The 15,363-nt window shown below is 46.6% G+C and overlaps 1 protein-coding gene across 1 annotated transcript in view; it reads right to left on the minus strand.

The window, feature by feature from the left end:
- Positions 1 to 3,793: 3,793 nt before the first annotated feature.
- Positions 3,794 to 15,363, minus strand: part of gucy1a2 (guanylate cyclase 1, soluble, alpha 2) — a 366,843-nt gene continuing 355,273 nt past the window's right edge. The window contains exon 8 of the mRNA XM_085999072.1: positions 3,794 to 8,586. Within this exon, the coding sequence (XP_085855198.1) occupies positions 8,379 to 8,586 (208 nt within the window). The 3' untranslated portion in view covers positions 3,794 to 8,378. The remainder of the gene's footprint in view (positions 8,587 to 15,363) is intronic.

Below are 15,363 nucleotides of genomic sequence, written 5' to 3' on the forward strand. Positions count from 1 at the left end.
TCAAGTCCTTTATCTTCTGCCATGCGGTCTGACAGCCATTTTGGTCCCTGGATTTTTAAAGGTATATCACCCAGGTATTCTTTAATCAAAATTCATCTTCAGAACTGTAGGAAATCTCGAAATTATTGCGAAATCCCTACACGCCCCCATCGGATACTAAAACTTGCTTGTAGTATCCTTGCCAAAAGTGTACAATAATTTCTGACCCCCCACAAACAACCTTCCCTTATACTTAACTAAATCTATGTTTGATCCCCCGACACCTCCATCTCCCCTGCCCAGAGAGAATCATAGTACAGCAGGCATCTATCGACAGAAAACCCAAAATTAATTAAATAATCAATACACGGAGGGGGTCCAATGCCCCTGCACCACTTATATTCACAGTAACTCAAGCATGGAGGGGGTCTGATGCCCCTGCACCGCTTATATTCACAGTAACTCAAGCATGGAGGGGGTCCGACGCCCCTGCACCGCTTGTAACATAATTTTACAACATGATACAACATCTTTAAAGGGATTGCCACCCAGCCAACATATCTGCTAAAAAAAACACATGGAAGACAACGAGCTTCCCCCTTTTTTTTATTACATTGCAATTGCCTGGCACTTTGTTAAAATGGCCCTGTTCTTCAGCCAGAAATGTATTTTAAATATTCTTGAACAGCAAGCACAACAATTCCTGTGCATATGCTGTTTGTTCCCTTAACTCCAAACGAGCAGTAAAATAATTAACAAGTTCTGTAAATTGTGTTTCCAGCAACAGTTTAAAAGTTGTGGGCATCCGCCTCCCGCGGACCCTTTCCTTCACGAGCTGGGAGTGCTTTCTTTCTTGAATCCCATGACACGCTGGTCCCCTGTGCTTCCCGGAACTCTGAAAAAGACAAAGAAAAAACATCTCGCCAGGTCCCCTGGCTCGGGGGGGAGTGTAATCAGGTCTCGCGACCTTGATCCACAATACAATTCTGGAATGGTACAATACTTAAAACTTGTACACTAATATTAATTGCAATATAAAAATTAAAATTAACATGTTCTACCTTAATACACGTTCTACCTTAACCTTATAACAAAGCTATATAAAAGCGCCGCCCGTCTCCGGGCGTCCAGCTTAATCCCTGGTTGGGCTGCCACAGGCTGCTCCCTGCAGCATGGCTGGACGGATTCCAGCTTCTAGTCCCTCGCAGCTTATGGCTGCTAGTTGGGGACCTCTGCCTTTTGGCCTCTCCCTGACTTGGGAGCCCGCCCTACTCCACTGGAAAGTGGGTGACCATACTTTCTTGGGCTGGGGTACCCGAAGAGATCTCCTAGGGAGTGTTGCCGGTGGGGCTACCCTGGTGAGCAGACCCTTAGCTCGGGTCACACTCCCTGCTGGCTGGGGACCTCCTCCTTCGGGTCCCTCCCTTCCCAACCCTGGGCTGGGGACAGGCAATCCCTTGCCACTGGCTGCCGGTGGCTGAGAGCCTTCCCCTTCAGGTCTAAAACCTGGTTCAGGCTCCTCCCCGGAGTCCCACAAGAGAGGGGGAATCGCTCGGGCCAAGTGTTGGGGAACTTCTACAATCCCAGCTGCCTGTTCCCCTGCCCCCCGCTTAAACAACCCGCATTGTTTGATATAACTGGCTGCCTGCCAGTAATCCTGTTCAAAATCATGAATAGCTCCTCCCCCAACACAAGCCACAGCGCCTGCCTGTGTAGCCTGTGAACTTGTACCTGCTGTGGGCTGCGGATTTCTATTCTCAGGTTCACTCCCAGCTGCCTGTTTCCCTGTGGGTCCCATTAAGCTAGATGGGACCCCGTTAGACCAGGGTGAATTGGTCAGGTCCTCCGAGTGGACCACTGTGCTGGAGGCTCCAGTCTCCACCGAATATCTCCCCTGCACCATCTCCACCCCCATCTCAACATAGGGCCTGCTCCCCTCAGCATTTTCGCGGGGACACAGGTCAACAGGCTGCGCTGGCTCTAGTCACTGCTGGGAGTGAGGTGGGGCAGATGGGGTTAAAACACCGGTGGTGGATGCTACTCTCCCCTGGCCAGTCAGAAGACTGTAAAAAGGACTCAATTGCTGCAGGAGGGAGGTCTGGCCCTGCCTTTTGGGCTGGGGCTGTGGGATCCTTTCCCTTGTCCTTCCAAGGATTTTTACAGTCTTTTCTCCAGTGACCATCTTTCCCACACCCATAGCAATTTAACCTAGCCTGAGAGGGCCGGTTCCCCTCCTGATGCCACTCTTTCTTACTCTGGCTCCCAGGTTTAACCTCATGGACTCTTCCCTTGGGTTGGGGAGCCTCGATACCCCTCATGTTCCTGGAGGCTACTGTGAGCTGGTGGATCACCACTTCTTCGGTGGTCTGGGGGTTTCGGGGGTCAAACCAAGCCATGACCTGGGCTTGGATCTGGGGTAGGCTGTTTGCCAGTGAGTCAATTGGACTGGGTCCAGTGCTGCCCACCCTGGCATTCCCGGGCATGCACTCCGGTAGACTGGCCACAGCCTGTCTGCGAACGCCTGCGGGGACTCCCCTGGGAGCTGCACTGTTCTTTCCACCCGAGCGAACGGGCTACCATCATTGAGTCCCATGGCCTCCAATACCTCATTCTTGAGACCCTCATAATCCCTCTGGCCCCTTTTGCACTGGCCAGATAGGGACTGGAGGAGATCACCTGCCAGGGAAAACAGCAGCATTTTTGCTTGCTCTGCATCATCGCAGTCATTTACACAAGCTGCCTGCTCTATCTCCCTGAAGTGCAGAGAGGGGTCTCCCTTTCTAGTGAGCTTGGGGATGTGGCTAACCATGTCCCTGAGCGGGTGGGTGCCATACAGCACCACAAACTGATTCTGAATGGCCCCTGGGTCCTCGTCATCAACGGGCGGACCGTACCTTCGTTGTCGGAGGGGGTACACTGGTTCTGGTCCCGGCCTATCTAGCGGGGCCTGCTGTGCTTCCTCTACCACCTCATCCTCCACCCCCCTTTGCTGCCAGAGCTCCTGAAAGCTCGGAGCTGTGGGTGGCGGTCGTGGGACCTCTGATTCCCTGACCGACCTTTCCCTGGGTGTTGCCTGTGGGGCTGTTTTACTTAGGTTGCCAGTAAAATCCGGCTGACCTGCCTTCGGGCTGATCAGACATATCATCCCCTTTGCTCTTTTTAAAGCCATACTCAAGCTTTCTATCTCTGCTCTATACAGGGGCCATGATCTGCTTCCTCAACCCTTGCTCGCAGGCCAGCTTATATGCTGCCTTTACCTCCCTAACCTTTTCCTCCTGCTCTTTTATTTCTTGTATGAGGTGAGCGTTCTCCTCCTGCAGCCTCATCTCATTGCTCTTGGCCTCTGCAGCTAGGTACTTCAGGTACTCTGACTCGTGCCTCGTGTGGCTTTTGCCCTCACTAAACTGAACTACCAGGCGCTCTACCTTGGCCTGGTAATCCTCAACCTCCTTTTCCCTATCCCAACTCTCTGCCCTGGCTTCCCTAAGCCTGCGGGTGACTTCCCCAAGCCTGCGGGAACCTAACCACAAACAAACCAGTGGGATAAAAAGAAACCCAATAACTGCTGCTCTCTCCAGACTCAAACCACTGTCTGCCACATCGCACACCGTGGCCGACGGTCCTGCCATGGTCACCATTTTGTAGGAATTAAACACTAGTGGGGTTGGGGTTATTGTCTCTGGCCAGTCAGAAGCCTCTGAGTTGCTCCAGGGACCCCTGTGCGGGTTCGAAGCGCTCCCCTATTCCTGGTTCTGACCGCCAGACTTATTCAGTAGCGATGTAGACAGAAAAACACTGAGACTCGTGGTTTGGGTGCAAAACAGACCAGCATTTATTGAAACAAAAGAAAGAAACAACTTAAAATAAACGATACAGCACACCTGTGCCTGGTACAGCACTTTGGCATAATGCAGTACACTTAGTGTCCACTAGAGCGCTCCTTGCTCAGTGCAACACTCCTTTATTTAAATACAGCACTTTTAAATACAGCTACACCTTGCTCACTACAGCACCTTTGCTTAGTGGCTTTTACTTAAAAACAGCACTTTAATACAGAACCCTTAGTGTCCACTGAAGCACTTCTCTGCTTAGCGCAACACCCTTTTTAATAGCACTTTTAATATAGAAACACCTTGCTCACTACAGCACCTTTGCTTAGTGGCTTTGGCTTAAAAACAGCACTTTAATACAGCTACTCTCAGTGTTCACTACAGCTTTATCTGCTAGTGCAACACTGTTACTTAAATAGGGGAGGAGAGAACGGACACAACGAGGGAAAATCGACTAAAATCACAGTTCTAACAAAATTCCCACTTAATTCCCACCCCTATACCTATTCTAAGTTGCCTTGTAATGGGCCAGAAAAATATATGCTCACCAATGAAAACCGCCTGCTCCGTGCCCTGCAATCTTTGATCTTCACTGCCCTGAAGTAAAACACCGCAGTATTTTAAAAGTAAACTGCTGGTGTTCCACTCCTTTAGGCAGGCTCCCACGTTGTAGAGAGCATGGAGGTGAGGCCACAGAGAGTGAGAGAGAGAGTGAAAGATGGCTTCTGAGAAGCTATCTTTTATACCCCATTTGGGGCCTGCCCAAATCCGGATGTATCTGGGTTAAACAAAAAGGGATCCAAACTGCCCCATTGTCTATAATGGGTTTGGATGAATTACCCATTTGTTTAAACTGGGTTTTTTTCAGTTTAAATGTGTCCTCATTGTCTGTGATGGGCTTTTGAATAAAGCTGCAGTTTAAATGTGTCCTCATTGTGATGGTTTTGAATAAAGTTGCAGTTTAAATGTGTCCTTTGAATAAAGCTGCCGTGGTTTGAACTATTTCCTTGATTGCTTGAGTAAACAGAGCCATTGTCCTTGTGGTCAGACTGAAACCGCAGTAAATCCTTTGTGTACACAAAGTAGCAGTTTCTGTAAACACATCGATTGTCTGCTGCAGGGAGGGGAACTCCCCTTTGATTAGCAGATTGACTGCCCCATTGAACCTTTTCACAGACACCTCCAAGCTGCCTTTTCAAGTCCTTTATCTTCTGCCATGCGGTCCGACGGCCATTTTGGTCCCTGGATTTTTAAAGGTATATCACCCAGGTATTCGTTAATCAAAATTAATCTTCAGAACTGTAGGAAATCTCGAAATTATTGCGAAATCCCTACACGCCCCCTGCAGCATCGTCGGGTGAAAACACCGACAGCTGCAGGAGGCGTTCATCGGGAGGCCGGGCACTTTGGGGACGATACTTAAAGGCGAGATGACCGAGGTAAGTAACAAAAATCTGAAATTCTAGTTCTGTTTTTTTTTCAGTTTTCTTCTCCAGCGTTCGATCAGCCCGGCACTCTGCTGCAGTGCTTCAGGCTGATCGGGCCGGATCGCGGCTGCCATCGGGGACCAGGTAAGTTTTTTCCTTGCAGAGCCTGCAGCGATGGCCCTTCCCTTTAAGGGAGGGAATGAGTCTTCCAACGCGGCAGTGCTGCTCACCTACTGCCCCGCCTGCTGCCTGTTGCGCTCCAGGAAGGAAGTGGAGTGCTTGATTTAGCGTCACACTTCCTTCCTGGAGCGTAAAACCGATTTTTTTAAAGTTAAAAGACATTTGCACCTGCCGCTAATTGTTTCATTTTAAAAGTTAGCGCCCCAAACGGGGTTATAATGAATTTCTCCCCCAAAGTGTTTAACTTGTTCTATATAGTTTAAAGCATAGTAAAACATTCTGAATAATTAAAACCCAGGACTCCAGTCTTTTGGGTGGAAACTTAGATTTGTGCTTGTTTTTAACTCTCTATGAAGCCCAAGCTCATCTGAGATCTGAATATTGCTCCCACTTCTAGAGAGGCTTTTCTAACACCTCACTCATTCTCCTGAACAGGATGCACAAAACAAATCTTGTTGTCTGATAGGCAATCCCTCTGCCATCTGTATCCTCTTAACTTTCTCTCCACAACAACCATTTTTGTTTCTACCCTGTTGTATGAATATGACTATGATCCTTGCTCCTTCAAACTGTAATCTCTTTCTCCTTTTAAACACCAAATGCGCCACGCTATATGTACTTTCTATTGCTGTATCCTCACCGTTTTACAATCCTGATGTATCGCAGTCTCCTACTCAAACTCATTTTTTAGCAGACCTCAAAGCTGTGAAACTTCTTACCTCACTAAGTTTTGCCTTCCTCCTACAACTTAAAAGCTTTTCAACACCAGATTTGTTACCATTTAATGACTACTTCTTTATCTATATCTCCTACTCTTTTCAAGCTTGCTGATCTTCTGCTGTATGGGCTTATCCCCTTCGCTCAATTTCTCAGTTTAAAAATAAAGTTCTTCCCTTTTTCCTGTTCTAACAGGCAGGAGAGGGAACAGTCCAGCAAAATCAGAGCGAGAAGTTGGTGCAAATGTTTGGAATAATAATTTCCACATGCAAAAATTGTCATCACCCACAAACAGTAGAACTTCTGTTCCTTTGTGTATCCACATTGCTATTTTATTTGCACATCCACTGTAATTAAGATTCATCCAAATTCATATTAATATCCATTGCTTCTGTGTTGGCAGATGACTTAACCAACATCCTGCCCTGGATAGTGTCCAATTTCCTTCAGTTAAACATTGTGAAGATTAAAACCATCATCTTCAGCCTTTACCATGAGCTCCATTCCCTTGCCACCAATTCCATCCCACACCATAGCCTCTGCCTCAGGCTGATTTAACTTCCTATTCGACCCAAGCTGAACTTTCAACCTCATATCCTCGCCATCTTAAAGATTGCCTACTTCAACCTCTGCTCTTATCTCTGCCCATTTTCTGCTGGAACCCTCTTCCATCATTAGTTACCTCCAAACTAAACTCTCCTGGCCAGCCTCCCATCCTCCACCCTCTGTAAACTTCAGCTTTTCCAAAACTATGGTGCCCATATCCTAGACTGCGCCAAGTACTACGGGACAATCCCTGTTCTCACTGACCCATATTAGCTCCCAGTCCTTCAACGTCTCAAATTTAAGACTCTCACACTCTTGTGTTTAAATCCCTTTATGATCTCACCTCTTCCTATCTCTATAACCTACTCTAGCCCTGTAAGTTTTTCCCCCAAAGTCTCCGTTTCACTGACTCTATCCTGTGCACTCCTCCCCCCTTACCCCGGTGCCTTCAGCCACCTGGGTTCCATGCACTACAATTCCCTTCATAAACCTTCCTCTCCATCTTCCTCTTCTCCTATAAGATCCTCCATACAACCCACCTCTTTGATCAAGCTTTAGTCAATCTTTGTAATACCTCCTTTTTTGCTTAATGTCTATTTTTTGGTTACAACTCTGTGAAGTACTTTGAGACATTTTTCTACATTAAAGGTGCTGTATAAATGCAAGTTGTCATTATTGTTGTTGAATTAATGCAAAGAGACAGAGTGGGATCAGTTTGGATTCCCCATAGTCCCTGGTTATTCTGAATCCAAACTGCTTCTTCTCTCTTTGAAAACCCTGAACAGAAATACTTTTTCCTTTTACAGACACTGCCTTACTGTAGAAATTATGAATGAAAAGATTTTAGAATGTTATAGCTTTTGAAAACAAAAGTCTGTATAGTTTATGTGATTTATTTTTTGGCAAACATTCCAAAATTGTTTTTACAGACCCATAACAGTATGGATTTCTACACAATTGTATATATAAATTAGTAGAAGTCTATCAGAAACCTCAGAACATAGAATCATAGACGTTAACAGTACAGAAAGAGGCCATTTTGCCTATCATGTCTCTAATGTCTCTTTACTAGTGGGACATTAATAGAGAACACAACAGTATGTTAGTTTGATTATTAATTATTTTAATGTCATATTCTCTCCTCATTAAGTGACACTGTTGAAACTCCGAATAAATTTTCAGCAATTCCGCTGACACCAAGCTGGACACACTGAATGAAAAGCCAACCGCCTACATTTTACAAGTCTGTGCCCTCAATTTTCTGATAAGTGCTGGCAGTGGGTAAGGTACCTCACTGTAAGCATGGACTCAGAAAATTGACACTGTAGTTTCAGCATTCCATGAACAACATTGTAAAAGAGCTCAAAAATCTCAACTGAACTTGACACTGTGGTACACCTATATATGTTTGCTACTAATACATTTAAGAATGGTTTAAATAGCTGAAAGCAGTTCTGTTGTACACAAATTATTTAAAGCAGAATGTTGCTAACTTTGCTTTTTTTTCCCCACCATATTAGAAATTGGGATATGCTTTCAATGAACATGGAATACATCTATCAGATCTCTATATTGACTTTTCCAGATTCAGCTCTGAGGCAAGTGTTCAGCTATTAAGGAAGCCTGTATGTGATGTCTTGTCCTCCTTTCCGGGTGCGCGTGGTGTGCTCCCGAGTCATTCTCCAGAACGCACTACATCTCATAAACTGGTCTCCCGAAGGAACATAGTCCCAATATTGTATGATTTCTTCCTTGTGCAAGCAGACATGCTTACCATCCTTGATGAATTCGGGGAGACATTGGCCTCCAGAAAATAACACATTCCATGAATGTCCTTTGGGAAGTTTTCTGGAAGGTCACTTCGGGAGCGTGGTGTGAACGTAAAGCTTTCATCGCCCTTTAATAGCCTATATTCAAAATGAAGTAAAGGATAAGAGTCAAATGAAACAAAACAAAGGTTCTGTACTCACAACATATTATATTTATTATTTACTAGGCTGCAGGCAATAGAAAGGTATTGAATAATCAACATTTAATATTGTATGTGATTAGAAAGGTCACATAGCTCAAGTAAAAACAAGCTTTCTCTTGGTTCCAGTGTGGATTAAGTTCATTTGGCTAAAACTTCGGGTATTTTACAGCACCCATTACCAGCAAAATTTTGCAAAGAAATGGCAGCCATCGCTCTTTCGCCAGCTGGTGGCGAGTTCCACAGCATCCGCCATTTTCCAAGGGCCGACAGCGCTGTCAATAAAAGCGATGACTATGGAAATTTAAATTTGGGAGATGGGACGTCGGTCGGCATCCAATGCCGACTTAACATCACCTCGGCAAACTTGGACCTTAGCGCTGAGTTCAGCTGTGCCCTAAGCTCGCCATGAAAATGCAGCGCTCAGCAGACTCACAGAGACGCTGTCAGCACCTCTCAAAGGGACACACACACCTCCGGGTAAGTTTGCATTTAAGCTTTTGGACTGGATTTTTTTTATTTTATTGAAATAGTGGCTTGCTGCAATACATGTTAAAAGTTTTTTTTAAGTCTGCAAGGAATGCTGCTGGATGCTTGCAAGGCCTCGGATGGTAACAGAAGACCTCTGGGAAGACAGAAAACGCTGCAAATACTCAGCAGCTCAGGCAACATCCGTGGAACAAGAAATAGAGTTCACATCTCAGGTCGAGATGCTGCCTGATCTGCTGAGTATTTCCAGCATTTTATGCTGTCATTTCAGATTTATAGCATCCGCTTGCAGAGGGAAGAGGAAGACGCAGAAGAGGAAGTCACAGAAGAGGAAGAAACAGAAGAGGAAGAAACAAAAGAGGAAGCAAAAGGAAGGATGCAACCCAGACAGCCCCTTTCTGACCGGGAAATCCGGGATGGAATCATCCGCCTGCGGTACCAGTGACCACAACCCCAATTCCCTTTCAACATTTGTCCCACACCTTACCTTCCCTCTGTTACTGACCATCACAGCGTCCTCTTGGCCACAATGCTGAAATAAAAGCCACCACAAAGTAAACTTTCCAATCCAACTTTATACATCTATCCATCCAATATGACATCAAGAAATCAACTCATCACCCTTATGCATTCCCTTAGTGACTGTCTTGTGTGTGCCTTTGCCTATCCTACTGATGTCACGCAGTGCTACCCCAGTGGCTGCAGCATCGCTGGTGGAAGGCTGCTGACTTTCAGTGGGGGGCACTGCAAATGGCCTTGCTGGTTGACCTTGAGGAGCTGGTGGCTGGAAGTATCAAATCAAGTGATGGAGTTTCTTCTTCTTCTTCACTCTCCTCTCCCTCTTCTTGGTCAACCACTGGTTGGGCAGGCTGCATTTCTTGAGTGTGTGAAATGAGGAAGGCACAAGGGTGGAGTTGTGGTAAGGGGAGGGCGGGAATGCAACAGGTGCATGCGAGAAAGTGGATAACATATGAGGATACCAGCCTCTTGTATCTTTAAAGCCCCGCCAAGGGCTCAGCCATGCCCCTGCTAAGAATGGCCAACACGGTCTCCTCCAAGAGGGTGAGGTGAAGCTAGGAATGGGAGGTGTGCCTCGTGATTGGTACAGATTGTTGGTAGGTGAGTGATTGGGAGCAGGAGGAGTCATGCATTGAGAAGTGTTTGAGGCTAGTAATGCAGTTGGTAGGAGACAGCTTTAGAAGATGCATTCACAGATCTTGACCAGTGGTCTGAGGTCATGGCGCTTCTTTGGGCACTGGTGCCAGGTCGTGGGGGTGACACAGCTGGCAGTGATGGTCTTGCTGATCTGGTCCCACATCGTTCTTTCTGGAGGGCCTCCTGGCCCCTGTGGGTAGAGGACCTCTCCTGTACAAAGCTAGAGTGCTGCAGGCCAGTCCCTGGATGCCCCATCCTTGGCTTGCTAAGCCATTTGTGTTAGTGCTGATGCACTTCCCCCATTTTTTGAGGTGCGAAAGGGAATTCAGCTTTAAGAGCTGAAGACTCCCAATTGGGAATTTTTTTTCAAATGTTAATTTTTTTTAAAAAGGCAGTAGAGCTTTAAGGGCTAAAAGCAGCATTTTTTTACTTCATTTTTATTTTTAGCAGTTCAGAAAGCATTGCCCTTTTAATATCCTACAATGCCTAGCGAAATCATAGCCTCACTTCCAGAGGCTGTTGGAAGATGCACAATGCATCGGGACGCCACATTCTGCACTGATGCCGGGACTAGCACCAGGAGGGCGTTACACCGTGAGTTTCCCAGCGCAAAATTTTTAGTCATACCGGTGCCACCATTTTCAGCAGCTGCTAAGCCAGGGAAATGGTGGCACCAGCAGCTTTCATGGCGCACCTGAATTTTTAGGCCATTAGATTTAGCAGGGCTCAGCTTGAATCAAAGTTTCCCCCTAACCATCACATAGACAAAGACTAGACACTGGGGGGGAGAAATTCAGTGGGCTGCACCACCCGTTAGCACCTTAAGAGGGCGCTAAGTGGGTCGCTAGCCACTAGCCATGCCTCCCGCTAAATTCAGCGGGACGCTAGTGGTGGCGCTAGCCGTTAGCGCTGCGCCGCTACCGATGACGTTATCGGTGTGCGCAGCACCCCGCTGACACCCCGGCCGCGATATTTGGAAGCGCCCCCTGATTTACCGCCGGACGCTATGTGCGACCAGTTCAGGGGGGCCTACCTGTGGCGGTAGAGGCGCAAATTAAAGGAGAGGTGCGGGGCGGCCATTTTTGTTGTTGGCCGCCTGCCAGCACCTCTCTGCGCTCCCGTCCCCGGCCTCCTGACCACCCCCCCCCACCGCGGAGTGCCAGCTGCATTCCAAGAGCCCGGCACTTCTCCTCAGTGCCGGGCTCTTTTGCCAGCACTCGTGATCCTCGGGGGCCCAGCTGGGCCCCAGATCGCGCTGAACAAGGCCCCTCCCCTTTAAGAAGGGGAGGAAGGCCTGCAGTACCGCAGCACGATGTGCCGCAGCGTCTGGCGCTGCGGCACGTTGCGCAACGATATTCAGTCGCGGCGCCTCCAGTAGCGCCGCGCTTCCCTTTGGGGTGCTCCAACTGAATTTCCGGCGGGCGGCCACGAATGCTTCCGGGGCGCTACTTTTAGCGCCCTGGCGAGGCTGGTGCCCCAAACGGGGCTATAGTCAATTTCTAGACCTGGGTGTTGGGTTCACTTTTATTCTCAGATGATTTGGCACAATGACTGCAAAAGTACATAGACAGGTCAGCAGAATGGGTGGGCAGGTACCAGATGCAATTTAACAAGTATAAGTAAGACGTCATACAATTTTGGAGAAAAACAAAGAAAGGGAGTATGCACTTAATGGAAATATACTGAAGATTCTGGATAAACTGAGAGACACAGGAGTTCAAATAATAATTCCCTGAAAGTCTGCGTATAAGTAGATAAAGCCATAAAAATAGCCAATAGTAATTTGGGTTTTATAAATGGGAGCATAGAGTATGAGAGTAATGATAAATCTGCATGAAACAATGATCACGCCACAGTTTGAGTACTGTGTGTGACTGTGGAAGCCTCATTATATAAAGGTTATTAAAGCTACAGAGAGTGTATATAGATTCAGCAAAGTTGATGCCTTGGATGAAACATAGAAACATAGAAGATAGGAGCAGGAGTAGGCCATTCGGCCCCTCGAGCCTGCTCCGCCATTCAATGCGATCATGGCTGATCATCCAAATTCAGTACCCGGTCCCTGCTTTCTCCCCATACCCCTTGATCCCTTTAGCCTTAAGAAATATATCCAACTCCTTCTTGAATATATTTAATGAATTGGCCTCTACTGCCTTCTGTGGTAGAGAATTCCACAGGTTCACCACTCTCTGGGTGAAGAAATTCCTCCTCATTTCTATCCTAAATGGTCTACCCCTTATCCTTAGACTGTGACCCCTGGTTCTGGACTCCCCGACCATCGGGGACATCCTTCCTGCATCTAGCCTGTCCAGTCCTGTCAGAATTTTATAAGTTTCAATGAGATCCCCACTCATTCTTCTAAACTCCAGCGAGTACAAGCCCAATTGACCCAATCTCTCCTTATACGTCATTCCTCCCATCCCAGGTATCAGCCCGGTGAATCTTCGCTGAACTCCTTCCATGGCATGAACATCCTTCCTCAGATAAGGCGACCAAAACTGCACACAATACTCAAGATGTGGTCTCACCAAGGCCCAGTACAACTGCAGCAAGACATCCTTGTTCCTGTATTCAAACCCTCTCGCTACGAAGACCAACACACCATTTGCCTTCTTAACCACCTGCTGCACCTGCATGCTTATCTTCAGCGACTGGTGCACAAGGACACCCAGGTCTCGTTGCACTTCCCCTTCTCCCAATCTATTGCCATTCAGATAATAATCTGCCTTCCTGTTTTTGCCACCAAAGTGGATAACCTCACATTTATCCACGTTATATTGCATCTGCCATGCTTCTGCCCAATCACCCAACCTGTCCAAATCATCCTGGAGTTTCTCGGCATCCTCCTCACAGCACACACGCCCACCCAGCTTTGTGTTGTCTGAAAATTTGGAGATATTACATCTAGTTCCCTTGTCTAGATCATTAATATATATTGTGAATAGCTGGGGTCCAAGGACCGATCCCTGCGGTACCCCACTAGTCACTGCCTGCCACTCGGAAAAAGACCCGTTTATTCCAACTCTTTGCTTTCTGTCTGCCAACCAGTTCTCTATCCAAGTCAATACCTTGCCCCCAATCCCATGTGCCTTAACTTTACACGCCCGGCCTCAGGCGACTGTCTGTGTGGAGTTTGCACATTCTCCCCGTGTTTGCGTGGGTTTTCTCCGGGTGCTCCGGTTTCCTCCCACAGTCCAAAGATGTGCGGGTTAGGTTGATTGGCTATGATAAATTGACCCTTAGTGTTAGGGGGATTAAATACGTGGGGTTACAGGGATAGGGTGGGATATGTGTTGGTGTAGGAGTTACGGGGATCGGGTGGGATATGTGTCGGTGCAGGCTCGATGGGCCGAAATGGCCTCTATCTGCACTGTGGGGTTTCTGTGATTCTGTGATCCCTTATGCGGGACCTTATCGAAAGCCTTCTGAAAGTCCAAATACACCACATCCACTGGTTCTCCCTTATCTATTTTACCAGTCACATCCTCAAAAAATTCCAGTAGATTAGTCAAGCACGATTTACCTTTTGTAAATCCATGTTGACTTTTTCCGATCCTGTCACTGTTTTCCAAGTGCTCTGCTATTACATCTTTTATAATGGACTCTAGCATTTTCCCCACTACCGATGTCAGGCTTACCGGTCTGTAATGGGCGGATCGGGAGCAGGGTCAGGGTGGTTGGGGAGTTTATGACATACTTTAAGATCTCGAGTTAGTGCCCCTCCAACCAGAGTGCCGAAGGGTTAGTTGTGCAGCATTTACTTTTAGAGGGTAAAGAATTTGCTTAGTACTCAGTGTGTCCAAGAAAATGGAGTGTGTCAAGTGTATTACCTTGCCTGCTCTGATCAGATCATTGAACTTCTATAGCACTGGTCTACAGTTTTGGAGGTGAAATAGGTGGCACTCAGTGCCAGTGCCACTTTTCCCACATAGCAGGAGAGACATTTTTTTGCAGTTTCCTCCGATGCAGACCCACAAATCCGTCTCTCCTGTGTTCAATCTCTTCCAGGAAATTGTGGAGATCAGTCACATTGAAATTTTGAGCTCCTTTACTCTTGCTCCTTGCCATACCCTTGTGCCGTTTTTGGCTGTCTATGCCAGATACTCAAGTGGTAGACAATTTTACAAAGTGGGACGAAAATACACAAGAACAGTCCAGTGCAGTTACCAGTCAGCTCAATGTTCCAAACGTTCTTTCTTACTTGTTGCTCTCCTAGGCCACAGCTGTAAGCTTCAGCCAGAATAGTCTACAAAGGCTGCGCTCTAATTTTCAAACGCCCCAGCAGATTACTCCTATTTTACATGGGACTTACACCAATGGATTCTCCAATGAAAATGCAAATAAGCAGATGCACAAAATTCTGACAGATTCAAATCTGCAGAGCACCAGCGACCACAACTCATGACTCAGTGACACAAATCTAGTGCAATTAGCCACATAGAATTTTTAGGGCCAGTTATTTTATTTCAGTTCTTTTGCCTGCCTGGTAGAAAATAGTTGCAAGAAGGAGTGTACCTTTTTCTTTGCTATTGAAAGAAATTATGTGATATTGCAGATGGAAAATAACTGCCTATGGCACTACAGTAAATGATTGTGCTTTTCTATCACGTACCAGTGTATTATGAGCATTTCACAAATGCCTTTGTGTCATTGTGAGAAGAGTAAGTTGAGCACCATTCTGTCAATGTACTGTTAGTCTTAAATCTCTTAAGAATTCAAAATGCAGTCCAAGAACGGGCAATGAAGGTTATCGCTGCTGAGCAGCTGGTTAGAATTGAAAATCAAATGTGAGAAAAGCCAATTTCAAATGTTATCTACGTCAGATTTGAGTTAACAGTAACCCACTAATTAGCCACAGCTTACAGATGCAGTGAGCTGAACCTCGGGAGCTTAGAAACATCCCTCTGTCGTATGGAGATTTGGTGTGAGACTTCATGGAAAAGATGAAATAAGAAAATCTCTGCCTGTTTAAGATTGTGCTTTTTAAAGTAGAACCATTATAACCCACTGTGACCTCCTCCGATCACATAGTAAATTTCTGCTGCAAGATCTTATTTTCGCTGTCAGAGGA

This window comes from Somniosus microcephalus, chromosome 10 (genome assembly GCF_052327205.1).
Source record: "Somniosus microcephalus isolate GS21.2 chromosome 10, FLI_Smic_1.0, whole genome shotgun sequence".
NCBI classification, from domain to species: domain Eukaryota; kingdom Metazoa; phylum Chordata; class Chondrichthyes; order Squaliformes; family Somniosidae; genus Somniosus; species Somniosus microcephalus.